Source organism: Ostrea edulis, chromosome 2 (assembly GCF_947568905.1).
Source record: "Ostrea edulis chromosome 2, xbOstEdul1.1, whole genome shotgun sequence".
Taxonomy (NCBI): Eukaryota; Metazoa; Mollusca; class Bivalvia; order Ostreida; family Ostreidae; genus Ostrea; species Ostrea edulis.
Genome location: NC_079165.1, coordinates 49,899,783 through 49,917,995, shown reverse-complemented (window position 1 = coordinate 49,917,995; position 18,213 = coordinate 49,899,783). Strand labels below are relative to the sequence as shown.

The 18,213-nt window shown below is 35.9% G+C and overlaps 1 protein-coding gene across 7 annotated transcripts in view; it reads right to left on the bottom strand.

Moving 5' to 3' along the window:
• Window positions 1-18,213, bottom strand: part of LOC125679490 (putative polypeptide N-acetylgalactosaminyltransferase 10) — a 213,698-nt gene that overhangs the window by 104,465 nt on the left and 91,020 nt on the right. For all 7 annotated transcript variants that reach the window (XM_056154407.1, XM_056154406.1, XM_056154404.1 and 4 more), the window contains 2 exons: window positions 17,647-17,764; window positions 17,358-17,468 (listed from right to left, as the gene is read on the bottom strand). In XM_056154407.1, the coding sequence (XP_056010382.1) occupies window positions 17,358-17,468; window positions 17,647-17,764 (229 nt within the window). The remainder of the gene's footprint in view (window positions 1-17,357; window positions 17,469-17,646; window positions 17,765-18,213) is intronic.

Here is an 18,213-nt window from a genome sequence, read left to right as displayed (position 1 = left end):
TTATACCTACGATATAAATAGCAAACGATTTCATTGAAAAATAAAAAAGTTAGACTGATTCCAAAGTTTGTAAACAAAAAATCCAATGCACGTGCATGCACATGCAAGCATTTTCAGAGAAAATGACATTCGTTCCGCACATCTACATATGCTATACTATCATCCTAAAAAGGTTTCATATTGATCTCTTGAGTAGTTTCTGAGAACACTCGTGGACAAAAAAGTCCCAAGAAGAAAGAAAGAATAATAATAATAATAATAATAATAATAAGAAACAGAGTAAAACCAATATGTTCCCAAACTTCGTTTGGGGAACATAATAACAAGCTATAACTGTGTTGGGATGCCAACACAAATGTCTCCGAACACCTCCCCATGTCAGAAATGCTTTTTGATGCCAGATATGCACTCAAGATTCTCAGAAAACCCTAAAAACTGAATTTGGTTGAAATCCGACGGACTTGATTTTTGGCCGCCATTTTCTTCAATGGCGGCCATTTTGAAACATTTGAAAATTGATTGGAAGGAAATACTGATGCTGGAAATGAATTGTGGACCCTCCATTGACCCCAGAACCCAAATGTTGTAGAGATTTTAACATTTTCAAATATTTCGGTATATGGCGGCCATTTTGAAAATGGCGGCTCAAAAAAAAATTTTATGGTGGAAATGGACTTGGGGTCACTAAATTACCCTAGAAATGGAATTTGGTTGAAATCCGATAACCTTGAGTTTTTGACATTTTTTGGCCGCCATCTTGAAACGGCGGCCATTTTGAAAATTTGAAAAGTTGAATGCACCCCTCCTAATGACCCTCTATCAGCTCACATAGTTTGAAGCAGATCAGTCGAAGCATGTTCATAAAATCGCGCGGACAAATTTCTCACTAAAGAAGAGGAAAAATAAGAAGAAAATAATAATAATAAACTAGACACGATCTCGTTGCAAGCAACGAGTAGGTCTTCCGTCCGATTTGTTGATGCACTCGGAGTTAAAAAAAAAAAAAAAAGACAAATGAGTCCCAATTTAGTTTCCGACTTTAAGACACTTTAGATATAATCAATTTTTCATATCATAAGCTTCTGAAGCAAAGTTGCGGTGAAATTCGTTTGAAATTCGACTCTCCAGGCGAGCCATAAGGCCCGCGGGCCTATTTCTTGATGTCATTTGTTAGCCCTCTATAGACTCAACAACTTTAGTTCTATATGTCTTTACAAAATATTTACCTGTAAAAAGTTATTGAGATCGACCGATATCGACAAAAAATCGACTCTACAGGCGAGCCATTAGGACCATAAGCTTATTTCTTGATATCAATCGATCGATCTCGATAAACTGAACAACTTTTGTTCAATATGTCCTTACAAAATATTTACCAGTTACAAGTTTTTGAAATCGACTGATATCCACAAAAATAGACTCTACAGGCGAGCCATGAGGCCCACAGACCCATTTTTTGATATTGATCGATAGGTAATGACACATTGAACAACTTTTGTTCGACATGTCTTAACAAAATATTTACCAATAAAGAGTTATACCTTTCGAAAGATATCGAAAAAAAATCGACTCTACAGGTAAACCATCAGACCCGCAGTCCTATTTTCGGATATCAGTCGATAGGTCTTGATAAAGTGAACAACTTTTGTTCTATATGTCTTTACAAAATATTTACCAGTCAAAAGTTATTGATATCGACTGATATCGACTCTCAAGGCGAGCCATTAGGCCCGCGGGCCTATTTCTTGATATGAAGGGATTAGTCTTGATAAACTTAACAATTTTTGTTCAATATGTCTTAACAAAATATTTACCAGTAAAAAGTGACTGAGATTGACTAATATCGACAGAAATTCGACTCTACAGGTGAGCTAAAATGTCCGCGGGCCTATTTCTTGATATCGATCGATAGGTCTTGACAAATTAAACAACTTTTGTTCTACATGTCTTAACAAAATATTTACCAATAAAGAGTTATTGCTATCGAAAGATATCGACAAAACATCGACTCTACTGGTGAGCCATGAGGCCCGCAGGCGAAAGGGCCAGCCTGTTTTGCTTGATATCGTAAGAAAGACCTTGTCATTTTAAACATTTTTTACTCAACAAGTATTTAGAAATTCTTTACCGTTCTCGTGTTATCTCTACAAGAAATATTTAGGGGCCAAACTGTAGCTCCCTAACGGGGCCACATAGGGAAAAAACGAAATGTACATATTGTTTAGATTATCATTCTGAACAACTTTTGTTCAATAATGCTTTTCAAAATATTTGTCGTTTTCAAGATATGAGGCGTCAATTATTTATGATTTTGGCCCTTAAAATCCCTTATGACGTAACATATGACCTACTTTTTGATTTGATAAGAACAAGCTCGTTTAGATGAACATTTCCGCTTCAATGACTTATTACAAAATATTAATAGTTTCTGAGATATTCTCATAAACCTTTGGACCCTTCTGGGCCCCTAATTTAAAGGGTCAGCCCCTTTTGCTTGATATCGTAAGAAAGGTCATGACATTTCAAACATTTTTTGTTCAACAAGTATTTAGAAATTCTTTACCGTTCTCGAGTTATTTCTAGAAGTAATTTTTAGGGGCCAAACTGTAGCTCCCTAACGGGGCCACATAGGGTAAAAACGAAATATGCATATTGTTCAGATCATCATTCTGAACAACTTTTGTTCTTTATTGCTTTTCAAAATATTTGTCGTTTTCGAGATACAAGGGGTAAAAAATTTATGGTTTTGGCCCTTAAAATCCCTTATTACGTAACATATGACCTAAATTTTTATATGAATAGATTTGGATTGTTGAGATGAACATTTTTTGTTCTTTGACTTATACCAAAATATTAACGATTTTTGAGATATTTGATCTAGAGTTTGAGCCCTTCTAGATCCCTAATTTAAGGGGCTAGCCCCTAAATGTTGATATTTTCGAAAAGATCTCGTAAATGTGCACAACTTTTGTTCTACATGTCTTAACAAAATATTTGCAAGAAAAAAGATATTGGAGATCAAAGGTCAAAAATCGCCGAAATCGGCGAAAAATTTTGGCATCCATTTTTTCAGGTCCAGGCGAGCGTTTAGGCAAATCGCCTCCGGTAAAATCGAATCCCCCACAAATCTTCTAAAATGTTTACTCTATCTTGTGTAGAAATTTTAAGACTCTAGCTTCAAAACTGACGGAGGAGATGTGTGGACAAGGCCCTTCAAAAAGTCACTAAAAGAGAGATAACTCCTGACCGGAAGTGACGTCAAGCACGAAATTTTGCAAGCAAAGTCTCCTCACCAAAAGACATCTTTCCTGAAAATTTCGTGAAAATCAATCGAGAAATGGCTGAGAAAAACGAGTGTACTACCAATGAAAATAATAATAATAATAATAATAATAATAATAAAAATAATAATAATAATGAAGAAGAAGAACGCGAACAATAATAGTAAGGTCTTCCGCAGGAGACGGAAGACCTTAATGAAGAAGAAGAACGCGAACAATAATAGTAAGGTCTTCCGCAGGGGACGGAAGACCTTAATAATGAAGAAGAAGAACGCGAACAATAATAGTAAGGTCTTCCGCAGGAGACGGAAGACCTTAATAATAAGAATAATAAGAAACGGAGCAAAAACAATATGTCTCCGACACTTTGTGTTCGGAGACATAATAATAAGAAGAAACAGAGCAAAAACAATATGTCTCCGACACTTTGTGTTCGGAGACATAATAATAAGAACGAGCTATAACTGTGTTGGGATGCCAACACAAATGTCTCCGAACACCTCCCCATGTCAGAAATGGTTTTTTATCCCAGATGAGGATTCTCAAAAAACCCTAGAAACTAAATTTGGTTGAAATCCGACGGACTTGATTTTTTGGCCGCCATTTTCTTCAATGGCGGCCATTTTGAAAAATCTGAAAATAGATTGGAAGGAAATACTGATGCTAGAAATGAATTGTGGACCCTCCATTTACCCCAGAACCTAGCTGCAGAACTGTAGCTCTCTGAAAAAATATTTTGACATAACAGAGAGCTACAGAGCCACCCCTTATAAAAACCTTCGATTTACGGCGCACAAAAAGCTGCGCACGGTTGAGGCCTTATATCGTTGTATTCTTGAGTTACTGTCTCATAAATTTAATATCAAAAAATTCTTAACATATTTTCCTACTATACTTGTGTCTAAACATACTTTCAAATATTCATTAAAGCCCCACACGACCTGAAAACTCCCAGCTTCAAATGATTTCGTTTGTTGACGTAGCCATGTTAGGTAGCCGGTCAATTCGAATCCTGGTTAATTTCCATACTTGCACAATAACGTCTAGATGTGAACTAATATCCCCACAAATATTTTAGCTAAATATTTTAAATAATATATCATCCCAGTGCCTTTAAACAATAATTATTCAAAAAGCTAAACTCACGGCAATGCAGCTTTCATTAGTCTGGTGCGGTCTCCATTCCTGCCACACGAGTGTTAAGGACTTTAGTAGCATTTTCATGAATCAAGAGCTTATTTTACCTTTAGAAAAACTTTGTTTTTTTAATTTCTATAGATTATTCGTATTGATAATAAATGAAGAGCGAATACATAACATATAACGAATTTTATGAATATATACTAACAACAACAGGGTACGAACTGACCCGGCTACCTAACATGGCTACGTCAACAAACGAAATCATTTGAAGCTGAGAGTATTCAGGTCGTGTGGGGCTTTAATGAATATTTGAAGGTATGTTTAGACACAAGTATAGTAGGAAAATATGTTAAGAATTTTTTGATATTAAGTTTATGAGACAGTAACTCAAGAATACAACGATATAAGGCCTCAACCGTGCGCAGCTTTTTGTGCGCCGTAAATCGAAGGTTTTTATAAGGGGTGGCTCTGTAGCTCTCTGTTATGTCAAAATATTTTTTCAGAGAGCTACAGTTCTGCAGCTACCCAGAACCCAAATGTTGTAGAGATTTTAACACTTTCAAATATTTCAGCATATGGCGGCCATTTTGAAAATGGCGGCTCAAAATTTTTTTTTGATGGTGGAAATGGACTCGGGGTCACTAAAGTACCCTAGAAATCGAATTTGGTTGAAATCCGACAACCTTGATTTTTTGACGTTTTTTGGCCGCCATCTTGAAACGGCGGCCATTTTGAAAATTTGAAAAGTTGATTGCACCCCTCCTAATGACCCTCTATCAGCTCACAAAGTTTGAAGTGGATCAGTCGAAGCATGTTCATAAAATCGAGCGGACAAATTTCTCACTAAAGAAGAGGAAAAATAAGAAGAAAATAATAATAAATAACTAGATTCGATCTCGTTGCGAGCAACGAGTGGGTCTTCCGTCCAAATTTAGATGTGATTAGATAAGAATTTGACTGACATTTTCGTTCATAAATAATGATACAAATATATTGTCTAGACGTACAATTTAGCTTTGGTAATGTTTTACAAATATTGATCATTTAAATGTTATGAATTAAAGACTCTCTCTACCTCTCGGCAACTAATTAAAGGGGTCAGCTTTTTTTCGAGAAAAAAGTTAATAATGTTATTTACTGCGATACAGATTCGACTGATCAGGCGAGTCATGCCGCCCAGAGGCCAATTTTTTTATATCATTCTAGATATATCTCGCAAAACTGAACAAATTTTGTTCTACATGTCCTATGGAAATTTTCTTAAGAAAAAAGTTATTGATAGCGACATTTATCAGACTGTTAAGGCGAGTCATAAGGCCCGTGGGCCTTTTTCTTGATATCGTTTAAAAGATCTTGCAAACCTGAACAACTTTTGGTCTACATGTTTTATCAAAAGTTTCTCCAGAAAAAAGCTATTGATTGTGACACTAATCAAACTCTTCAGGCGAGCCATGAGGCCCGTTCACCTTTTTCATGATGTTGTTTGAAACATCTTGTAAAACTGAACAACTTTTGCTCTAGATGTCTTATCAAAAGTTTCTTGACTAAAATGTTATAGATTACAACAATAACCCAACTGTTCAGGTGAGCCATGAGACCCGCAGGCCTTATTCTTAACATCGTTAGTAACACTTGCGAATCTGAACAACTTTTGTTCTACATGTCTTATCAAAAGTTTCTCGAGAAAAAAGTTATTAATGTTATTAATTGTGATACAAATTCGACTGTTCAGGCGAGCCATGACGCCCACAGGCCTATTTTTTGATATCATTGGATAGATCTTGCAAAACTGAACAACTTTTATTCTACATGTCTTATCAAAAGTTTCGTGAGGAAAAAGTTAATCATTGTAACAGAAATCCAATGGTTCAGGCGAGCCATGAGGCCCATAGGCCCATTTCTTGATACGGCACGAAAGATCTCAATAAACTGTACAACTTTTGTTATATATGTCTAAAAAAAATATTTACGAGTATAACGTTATGCGACATTTATCACTGTTAAGGCGAGTCATAAGGCCCGTGGGCCTTTTTCTTGATATCGTTTGAAAGATCTTGCAAAACTGAACAACTTTTGTTCTACATGTCTTATCAAAAGATTCTCGCGAAAAAAATTAGTAATTGTGACACTGATCAAACTGTTCAGGCGAACCATGAGGCCCGTTGGCCTTTTTCATGATGTTGTTCGAAAGATCTTGCAAAACTGAACAACTTTTGTTCAAGATGTCTTATTAAAAGTTTCTTGACAAAAATGTTATAGATTGCAACAATAACCCAACTGTACAGGTGAGCCATGAGACCTGCAGGCCTATTTATTAACATCATTAGTTAACCCTTGCGAAACTGAACAACTTTTGTTCTACATGTCTTGTCAAAAGTTTCTCGAGAAAAAAGTTATTAATGTTATTAATTGTGATACAAATTCGACTGTTCAGGCGAGCCATGACGCCCTGAGGCCTAGTTTTTGATATCATTAGATAGATCTTGCAAACCTGAACAACTTTTATTCTACATGTCTTATCAAAAGTTTCGTGAGAAAAAAGTTAATCATTGTAACAGAAATTCAATGGTTCAGGCGAGCCATGAGGCCTATGGGCACATTTCTTGATATGACACGAAAGATCTCAATAAACTGTACAACTTTTGTTATATATGTCTAAGCAAAATATTTACGAGTAAATAGTTATGATTTAAAACGTGGAGAAAAATGAGACACTTTTTTAAACCCCATTTTCGACCCCTACCGAGCTTCCATACTAGGCACTTCCGGAAATTTTGAAAACCCAGGTGCACAACTACAACATGTTGTCTAACATCACTGAAAATTTCAGCACTCTAGCTTTTATCGTTTTTGAGTTTTTGTCTGGACAAAATGGTCATCTGAAAATCGATAAAAGGGGGATAACTTCCAACCGGAAGTGATTTTTCAAAAATTGAAACGGCGGTACAAACTTCAAATGGCAACGCATCAATCCTGAAAATTTGAAGCAAATTGATCCAGCCATCTCCGAGAAATCTTCTGCACAAAAATCGGTAAGGAGAAAAAAAAAGAATAATAATAATAATAATAAGAAAAGTGAAAAATCAACAATAGAATAATAGAAGGGTCTTCCGCTGAAGACGGAAGACCCTAATAACTAGTACTTATTGTAACGGGGACCGTTACAGATGTTCCCCAAACATTCCCCCATTCAGTAAGTGGTGACATTTATTTCAGTACAAGTTGTTTTGACCATTGCAAACTGTTTAGCATGTGAATATATAACTATATTATAACGTTCAGTCCATTTCATACTAGTTCAAATCAGTTATAAAGATCTGAGAGTTTTGTGCACGTGCACGTACGTGCATATAAATAATTCGACCATCTCGATACATTACAAGTCTGACTATATGAGTACAAAAGAAGTTTCACAACTGTTCAATGAAAAACGAGAAATTAACGGCAACTCAAAACTACAAAGACCGAAATCAATGCACGTGCATACACGTGCGCGTGAGTACCACACAGCAATTTTGTTGATGGTTTTCAATATACATTTGAACAATATACTTACTATATGAATTTGGTATCGATTGCTTCACTCATAAGAAAGTTATTGGGATTTCAAAATCGTCCAATCAGAATTAAGCGCACGTGCATGTGCGTGCAGGGAAATGATTTGGAGACTATTAATAAATTGACAGGCCCAAAACATACCTGCAACCTAATTTTCAAACCTATTCATTGCAATCTCAAACTGTTATAGACCAATACTTAAATTTAGACGTCAAAAATTACAATGCACGCGCATTCACGCGCACGCGATTTTGATAATGGAAAATTTGTTGACACCATTTCATAGACATTCATATCATAGATCCTCAGGGTAAATTTGAATTCATTTCAGTTTTTAATTCAATAGTTATGACCATTTTAGTATCCGAAAAATGAAAGAAAAGATATGCACGTGCATACACGAGCACGTGAGTATGACTCAGCATCAATGTTGATGTCATTCAATAGACATTTGATAGATATACTTACAGTATAAATTTCATATTGTTTCCATCATTTATAAGAAAGTTATGGCGATTTTAAAAACGTTATGGTCATTGAAAGAATTGAATATTCAAATGTCAATGCACGTGCGTGCGCATGCACGTTTGCAATTTTTATAACATAGATTTGTAGATATTTATAATCTTTACCTGTCCTATAAATATCATCAAATTGTCTTTATTTACATGAAAGTTATAAACGGTTTTGTATTATCCAATGAAACTGAAGCACACGTGCATGCGCGTGCAGAATTGAAATTTTGACGATGCCAAACTGTTAAGGGTCTCAAGTTATACCTGCAATATAAATATCAAACGATTTCATTGAAAAATAAAAAAGTTACACGCATTCCAAAATTTGTAAACAAAAAATACAATGCACGTGTATGCACATGCATGCATTTTCAGACAAAATGACGTTCGTTCCGCACATCTACATAGAGTATTCTATCATCCTAAAAAGGTTTCATCTTGATCCCTTCAGTAGTTTCTGAGAACACTCGTGGACAAAAAAGTGTGACAAGAATAAAGAAAGAATAATAATAACTAGTACTTATTGTAACGGGGACCGTTACACATGTTCCCCAAACATTCCCCCATTTAGCAAGCGGTGCCATTTATTTCAGTACAAGTGGTTTTGACCATGGCAAACTGTCTAGCATGTGAATATATAACTATTTCATAACGTACAGTCCATTTCATGCTAGTACATATCAGTTATAAAGATCTGAGAATTTTGTGCACGTGCACGTACGTGCTGATAAGTAATTTGATCATCTCGATACATTAGAAGTCTTACCATATGAGTACAAGAGAAGTTTCACAACAGTTCAATGAAAATCGAGAAATTAACAACAACTCAAAACTACAAAGACCGAGATCAATGCACGTGCATACACGTGCGCGTGAGTACCACACAACAATTTTGTTGATGCTATTCAATAGACATTTGAACAATATACTTACTATATGAATTTGGTATCGATCGCTTCACTCTTAAGAAAGTTATTGGGATTTCAAAATCGTCCAATCAGAATTAAGCGCACGTGCATGCGCGTGCAGGGAAGTGATTTTGAGACTATTAATAAATTCACAGGCCCAAAACATACCTGCAACCTAATTTTCAAACCTATTCATTGCAATCTCAAAATGTTATAGACCAATACTCTAATTTAGACGTCAAAAATTACAATGCACGCGCATTCACGCGCACGCGATTTTGATAATGGAAAATTTGTTGACACCATTTCACAGATATTCATATCATAGATTCTCAGGGTAAATTTGAATTCATTTCAGTTTTTAATTCAATAGTTATGACCATTTTAGTACCCGAAAAATGAAAGAAAAGCTATGCACGTGCATACACGGGCACGTGAGTATGACTCAGCATCAATGTTGATGTCATTCAATAGACATTTGACAGATATACTTACAGTATAAATTTCATATTGTTTCCATCATTTATAAGAAAGTTATGGCGATTTGAAAATCGTCCAATCACAATTTAGCACACGTGCATGCACGTGCCGGATGGTAATTATGACTATACACTTTTGTTAAGAATATCAAGATACATATACAATACAAGTTTGAAAAGATTTTGACAAAAAACAAAAAAGTTAGGATCATTGAAAGAATTGAACCTTCAAAAGACAATGTACGTGCGTGCGCATGCGCGTTTGCAATTTTTATTACATCGATCTGTAGATATTTGGCATGTCTACCTATCCTGTAAATATCATTAAATTTCCTTAATTGGCATGAATGTTATAAACGCTTTTGTATTATCCAATCAAATTGAAGCACACGTGCATGCGCGTGCAGAATTGAAATTTTGACGATGCCAAATAGTTAAGGGTCCCAAGTTATACCTACGATATAAATAGCAAACGATTTCATTGAAAAATAAAAAAGTTAGACTGGTTCCAAAGTTTGTAAACAAAAAATCCAATGCACGTGCATGCACATGCATGCATTTTCAGACAAAGTGACATTCGTTCCGCACATCTACATATGCTATACTATCATCCTAAAAAGGTTTCAGATTGATACCTTGAGTAGTTTCTGAGAACACTCGTGGACAAAAAAGTCCCAAGAAGAAAGAAAGAATAATAATAATAATAAGAAACAGAGTAAAACCAATATGTTCCCAAACTTCGTTTGGGGAACATAATAACTAGAAACTCATTACTAGTAATGAGTAGGTCTTCCGTTAGATCACTTCCAGTAAAGAGCTTTCTGTTCCTACGAAAACCATTTAAATGTATCAGAAAATGTGCCTTAACAATGAATGAGAAATGTATTATCAAATTTTTTACTCATTTCTCGTAACTTCCGGTGATGACCGGAAGTACTTTTATGATGCGTTTTCCTATAAATGACAGCGACTCTTTACTGTCTATATTCCCTGAAAATTTCACGTCTCTATCTGAAAGAGTTCTCAACAAAAAGAAGTAGACTAAAGAAAGAAAAAGTAGTAGGTTACTATCGACCGGAAGTCAATTTTGAAAAACAAAATGATCCAAACTCTAGAAGTTGATAATTTTATTAAGACATGTGAAAATCATATGAAAGACTTCAAATATACGCGAGATTTATGGGGACAAAGAGATGAAAAGTAAAAATGTATTTTATCAAGAAACCGGAAGTAGTTGTTTTGACTACCAACGGAGTCAATATTCTTTTGACACTTTCAAAGAGACTTAATAAACTAGTATAGGTTTCAATTTACAAGAAAAAGTTTGAAATTTGCGATTCTTTCAATCACTTCCGGTGACGACAGGAAGTGACGGTCGACATGTTCAACCCTCTACTGCACGACTGCAAACGGAGATTTATAATTCCTGAATAATTGATGAACCTATATTTTACCTTTTGCAAGAAAAATGCTGGAAAAAATTCCTTTTGAGAAACAGAAAATCGCCCATATTTTCCGACCGGAAGTGAATTTTGTAAAAACAAAAATAGTTATAGGAAGGTCCTTTCATAAGACATTATTCCTGAAAATTTCAAGAAAATATATCCAGCTATCTCTGAGAAATCACTCGAAGAAATCGGAAAATCGACATTTTTCAAATACTTCCGGTATAGACCGGAAGTGACGGACGAAAAAATTGAATGTATGTGTACAATGGACTAATGTTAGTTGATCAACTCGACAAGTTTCAAGCGTCTATCTATATTCATTATTGAGAAACTGAAAAAACAAGATTTGAATATGTCCACCCCATATCTCACGACCGGAAGTGAATTTTACAAAAATATTTCAATTAACACTAGACATTTATAATGTCTATAACATATGTAAAATTCAAATCATTAACTTGTTTTATGACCGAGATTTATGGCACTGAAAAATGAGAGAATGAATAGTTTTTCTTTCATATAACCAGAAGTTGGAGATTCAACTTCCGGTGGGGTCAATAGTTTTTGAGAATTAGAACGAGACCTAATAAACCGATATAGGTTTCAATTTGAAAGAAAAAAGTTTGAAATTTATGATTTATTAATCACTTCCGGTGACGACCGGAAGTGACGGCCGACATTCTTACCCCCCTACTGCACCCCTACAAAGTGAGATATATTAACTCTGAAATTTTGGTGACTCTATCTTTTACCGTTTCTGAGAAAAACGATTGACAACGAAAACAGCTCATAAGCCGTATTTGCCGACCGGAAGTGAATTTTACAAAAATATTTGACGTTACTCTAGACATTTATAGTGACTATAATATATGTAAAACTCAACTCATTAACTAGATTCATAACCGAGATTTATGGCACTGAAAAATGAGAGAATGAATAGTCTTTCTTTGATATAACCGGAAGTTGGAGATTCAACTTCCGGTGGGGTCAACATTTTTTGAGAATTAGAACGAGATATAGTAAACCAAAGTAGGTTTCAATTTGAAAGAAAAAAGTTTGAAATTGATGATTTATTTGATCACTTCCGGTGACGACCGGAAGTGACGGCGACAAAAAATATTACGTGCATGCACCATAGAGAAAATAGATCTATCATCCCTGAAAGTTTCATTCGATTATCTTTAGTGGTTTTCAAGTTTACCCCCGGACAAAGTTTCTTTCAAAAACCGGAAAATCGGACGTATCTGACGAACGGAAGTGAATTTTGAAAAAATGAAAAAAATGCCTCGAGGTACCATCGTTCCCTATAACCTGTGAAAGTTTCAGGAAAATCCATCCAACGGTCTCGGAGACGAAAGGGAAAAAAAAAAAATAATAATAATAATAATAAGAAAAAACAGTAGAATCACTAGAAGGTCTTCCGTTGGAAACGGAAGACCTTAATAATAATAAGAAGAAACAGAGTAAAACCAATATGTTCCCAAACTTTGTTTGGGGAACATAATAAGAAAGAATAAGAATAATAAGAAACGGAGCAAAAACAATATGTCTCCGACACTTTGTGTTCGGAGACATAATAAGAAACGGAGCAAAAACAATATGTCTCCGACACTTTGTGTTTGGAGACATAATAATAAGAAGAAGAAACAGAGTAAAAACAATATGTTCCCAAACTTTGTTTGGGGAACATAATAATAAAGTACTCACAGATCTGAACTAATTAATATCACGGTGACATTAAACACCTTTAATGCCAACTTTACATTTCAAGTTTTAATTTTCAGCTAATCTTCTCAGTCAGAGGTGTTGATTTACAGAAGTTGTGTCATCATGATCACATGGTAAAAATGGGTAAATCCCCCAAAATTTCTCCATTGAAAGGGTTTTAAAACTAATCATCGAGAGCATGTGTTTCACAAATATCTACTTTCACTTCGTACAATGGGAAATCAAGTTATCTTAATCATGAATATACTTGAAATACGCATTCCAGTTAAAAGTCAGGGTAATCTAGCTAGATTACGATAAAAGCACATATTTTTGCAAACATTCAAACTTTAGAATCATTTCATTTTCTTCAATGAAAATACACATCTCTATTTTTTTTTAATATGTTCTTCAAGTAAAGACGATTTACATTTATATATATGCATGTAAAAGCGATAAATCGGATCTTGGGTTTTTGAACAAAATTAAAACAATTTTCACTAATATTCAATTTTTGGGTATTCTAAGGTATTTATTTTGTGGTATGATTGAATGATTGATTGAATATTGTTTAACATCCCTCACGAGAATATTTCACTCCCCATTTAGTTGCCTCTTACGACAAGCAAGGAGTACTGAGGAGCTATTCTAAACCGGATCCCACGGGATGACATTCAAGCAATTTAATTTTAGCAGAAAAATTTCTACACACAACATATCTTAATAAAATAGAAGTGAGGGCTTGAAAGAAATATATACATAAATATATACATTTATAAGATGAAAATTCAAGATTTATTTAGGCCCACATCTACACAAGAAAATGAATGTTCTGTTGCCATGGAAACACAAGTCACATCACATATAGAATAACTGAAATAAGTATACTTTGTGCAAAATTTCATTGAAATCCATGCTTGTTATTTGTCATATCTCTTTTATGCTTATAGAGAATGACTCTTCAATAGGTCAGGTTTTATTTATTACGTCAAACTCCAAGGTCAAAAGATCAAACACCATTGTGTCACAAGGTCCTGCAATAAAGAATCTATCCACAAAATACGAAAGCCCTACCTAAAATAGTTCCGGATATACTTTATAGGCAATTTATTCTGAACTCAGAGTTCAACATCACAAGGTCAAAGGACATGATATGAAATGAATGGTCTTGCCATAAGAAATTCAAAAACGAGGGCTGTTCGATATGTAATGTGTATTGTACTATATCTCAAAAGCATTCAACTCAAATAGTGAAATGAACATTACATCCCTTCAAAGTATTCTCCGCAGTTTGAAATCTGAAATGTGTTACGGTACGCTGATTTAGGTAGACCTCTGAGGCAATGACTGATGGCTGAGCCAAGGGCTTGTCGGGACTTGTAACAACTACCAGGTAAGAACTTTTTTTAAGTTTTGGAAAAAGGACAAGAGGCCCATGGGCCACATCGCTCACCTGAGTCACCTTGGCCCATATCTGAAGACTTTCCATATATATTTGCATGTAAAACCTTAGTCCCTATTATGGCCCCAACTACCCCTGGAGGCCACAATTTTTGCAAACTTGAATCTACACTACGTCAGAGAGCTTTCATTTAAATGTCAACTTCTTAGGCCCAATGGTACTTGAGAAGAAGATTTTTAAAGATTTTCCCTATATTTGTATGTAAAACTTTGACCCCCCCCCCCCCCCCCCCCCCCCACTTGTGGACCCATACTACCCCCCGGGGGCTATGATTTGAACAAACTTGAATCTGCACTATGTCAGAAAGTTTTCTTGTAAATATCAGCTTTTCTGACTCAGTGGTTATTGAGAAGAAAATTTTAACTATATATTTGTATGTAAAACTTTGATCCCCCTTGTGGCCCCATCCTACCCCCGGGGCCATGATTTGAACAAACTTGAATCTGCACTATGTCAGAAAGTTTTCATGTAAAAATCAGCTTTTCTGGCTCAGTGGTTCTTGAGAAGAAGATTTCTAAAGATTTTTCCTATATATTTGTATGTAAAACTTTGATCCCCTATTGTGGCCCCATCCAGCCCCCCGGGGCCCATGATTTCAACAAACTTGAATCTGCAAAATGTCAGGAAGCTTTCCTGTAAATCTCAGCTTTTCTGGCTTAGTGGTTCTTGAGAAGAAGATTTTTAAAGTTTTCCCCTATATATTTGTATGTAAAACTTTGATCCCCTATTGTGGTCCCATCCTACCCCCGGGGGCCATGATTTCAACAAACTTGAATCTGCAATATGTCAGGAAGTTTTCAGGTAAATTTCAGCTCTATTGGCCCAGTGGTTCTTGAGAAGAAGATTTTTAAATGACCCCACCCTATTTTTGCATTTTTGTGATTATCTCCCCTTTGAAAGGGACATGGCCCTTCATTTGAACAAACTTGAAAGCCCTTCACCTAAGGATGCTTTTGGCCAAGTTTGGTTGAAATTGGCCCTGTGGTTCTGGAGAAGAAGTCGAAAATGTGAAAAGTTTACAGACGGACAACGGACAAAATGTGATCAGAAAAGCTCACTTGAACCTTTGGTTCAGGTGAGGTAAAAAAAAGTCGCATGGGGGTTGATCTGGAGAGTATGGTGGGTGTGGCAAGATGATAACCTTCTCCGACTTCAAAAATTGCTTCACAACCTCAGATATATGTGATGGAGCATTATCATGAAGTAGACGAACATGCCTAAATCCTGACACAGCTAGGGCTTCGTTTATGATAATATTTCTTGAGGTTTTTTTAGTATAACATCTTGGTAATACCGGCCTGTAACACTTCACACACTTCAGCACTGGAATTTGTACGGCTATAGCATCACATGAGTAGAATATGCAATAAAGAACCTTCTTTGTGCTTATGGTTCTTTTAGCAACTACAGGCCTTCTACCATGTTTCACTCACTCACTTACTATCCGAGTTTATTGTCTGTGTTCCTTTCGTCAGGAGTTCGACATTGTCTGGCTGTCCTTATGCTACGTCTCCAGTGATCATGATCATGGGGATTGACTGTGTCCATTTGCCACTGCTTATGGTCTTGCCTGATGGTTTCTTTCCATGTCTTCTTAGGGCGCCCAGCTTTCTTTTTGCTTTCCAGTCTTAGGTCTCTGCAAGTGCTGATAAACCCCTTGCTTCTTTCAACATGCCCAAACCAGCGAAGACGGTTTGCCCTTATTAGTACATCAAGTTTTGGGATGGCCAATTTCTTAAGATGGGTGTCTGACCTAATGTTCTGGAGCTGTGTGTATTCACAAATAACACACACTATGGAATAAAGAGGATATGGTGTATCTCTGAAGATTTTCCACCATGGTCTTTCCATGGAGGGGTGTATAAAACTTGTGTCGTGTACTGTACCTTAAATAGCTCAGGACATATTGAATAGGTCATATTTTTATTAAAACGTCACTTTTCCAGGTCAAGGTCACAAGACCACACACCATTGGATCACATGAAAGGTATTTCCGTAAAGAATGTATACACAAAATATGAAAGCCCTAGCTTAAATAGTTCAAGAGATATTTTTAAAGATTTCCACTGTATATACATGACATTGTATCAGCCAAAAAAACTTTGAACTCCTATTGTGGCCTCACCATATCCCTGGGGACTATGATTTGAACAAACTTGAATCTACTCTATGTCAGGAAGCTTTAAGAAAATGTCCACTTTTCTGACCCAGTGGTTCTTGAGAAGATAGTTAGAATTGTTCTCAATATATTTGAATGTAAAACTTTAATCTCCTATTGTGGCCCCATACTACCCCTGGGGGCCATGATTTGAACAAACTTGAATCTGCAGTATGTCAGGAACCTTTCATGTAAATATCAGCTTTTATAGCTTAGTGGTTCTTGAGAAGAAGAGTTTTAAAAATTTTCCCTATAAATTAGTATGTAAAACTTTGATCCCCTATTGTGACCCCATCCTACCCCCAGGGGCCATAGTTTTAACAAACTTGAATCAGCAATACATGTATGTCAGGAAGCTTGCATGTTGATTTGAACTTTTCTGGCCCAGTGGTTCTTGAGAAGATTTTTAAATCACCCCACCCTATTTTTGCATTTTTGTGAGTATTTCCCCTTGGAAGGGGGCCTCGAAACTTGAAAGCCCTCCACCCAACGATGCTTTGTACCAAGTTTGCTTGAAATTGGCCCCGTGGTTCTGGAGAAGAGGTCGAAAATGTGAAAAGTTATGGGTGATCAGAAAAGCTCACTGAGCTTTTAGCTCAGGTGAGCTAAAAACTATATGCCACCAAATCTCTGAATAGTGGGGGCATAAAAAACATTTGAGTCAATAGAGAGTTTTATCTAATAGAGATTAATCATACCCTTCCAACAAAATCTCCTACTCCTGGGTTAGGAAAGGGAGCAAATTTTCTATAGATATGTCCAATTCTAGAACATGGGGCATCTACCATCATACCACCACACTGCCAAATCTGTCAAATCAGAAACATGATGCATTGTTATATGCAAATTTGTACAATTACATTTAAACATCAGGTAATTCAATGGCTTACATTTATCATTAAAACATGGACAATTTCTCTTGTCTAAATTCAATTTAGTCTTTAGCTCGTAGATAGCCAAATCCTCAGAGTTACTGTACTGTACTACCTTAAATGAGAGTTCATATTGTTCTCCTCCCCAAATGTCCAGCCCTGGATCATACCCACCCATCTCCCAGAACCACTTCGTACTGATGGCAAACAATCCTCCTGCCATCACGGGACTCCTAAAATCACAGAATGTGAGTTGTTTAACAACTATCACCAACAATAAAGTGGAAAACCTAGTGGTAACATTATCAATATTTCACACCGATCAGATGAATAAAATTCTTATTGTTTGTTCCGTGAATGAAAATGTTTAACACTTTAAACGTACATTTTTATTCATGGTGCTTATTTTCACCAAGTCTACGGTCACAAATCTCTGTAATTTCATACCAGCGGACTTCAAACTATGCAAGTTATTTTCATGTTAAGCCATATGCAACCCAATTTTCAGGTGTTTTCCAACCATTTTCAAACTGGGTCCAGGTTCCGTAAAATTGGGAAAATTGACGCGTAAAATGCTCAAATTGGGAAAACATGAAAAGTACAGACCCTGAAGCATGCTACAACACCTCCAAAGTGTTTCGTTTCGATCTCTGCAGACCGTTCAGCGTTCCGTGCAGACTGT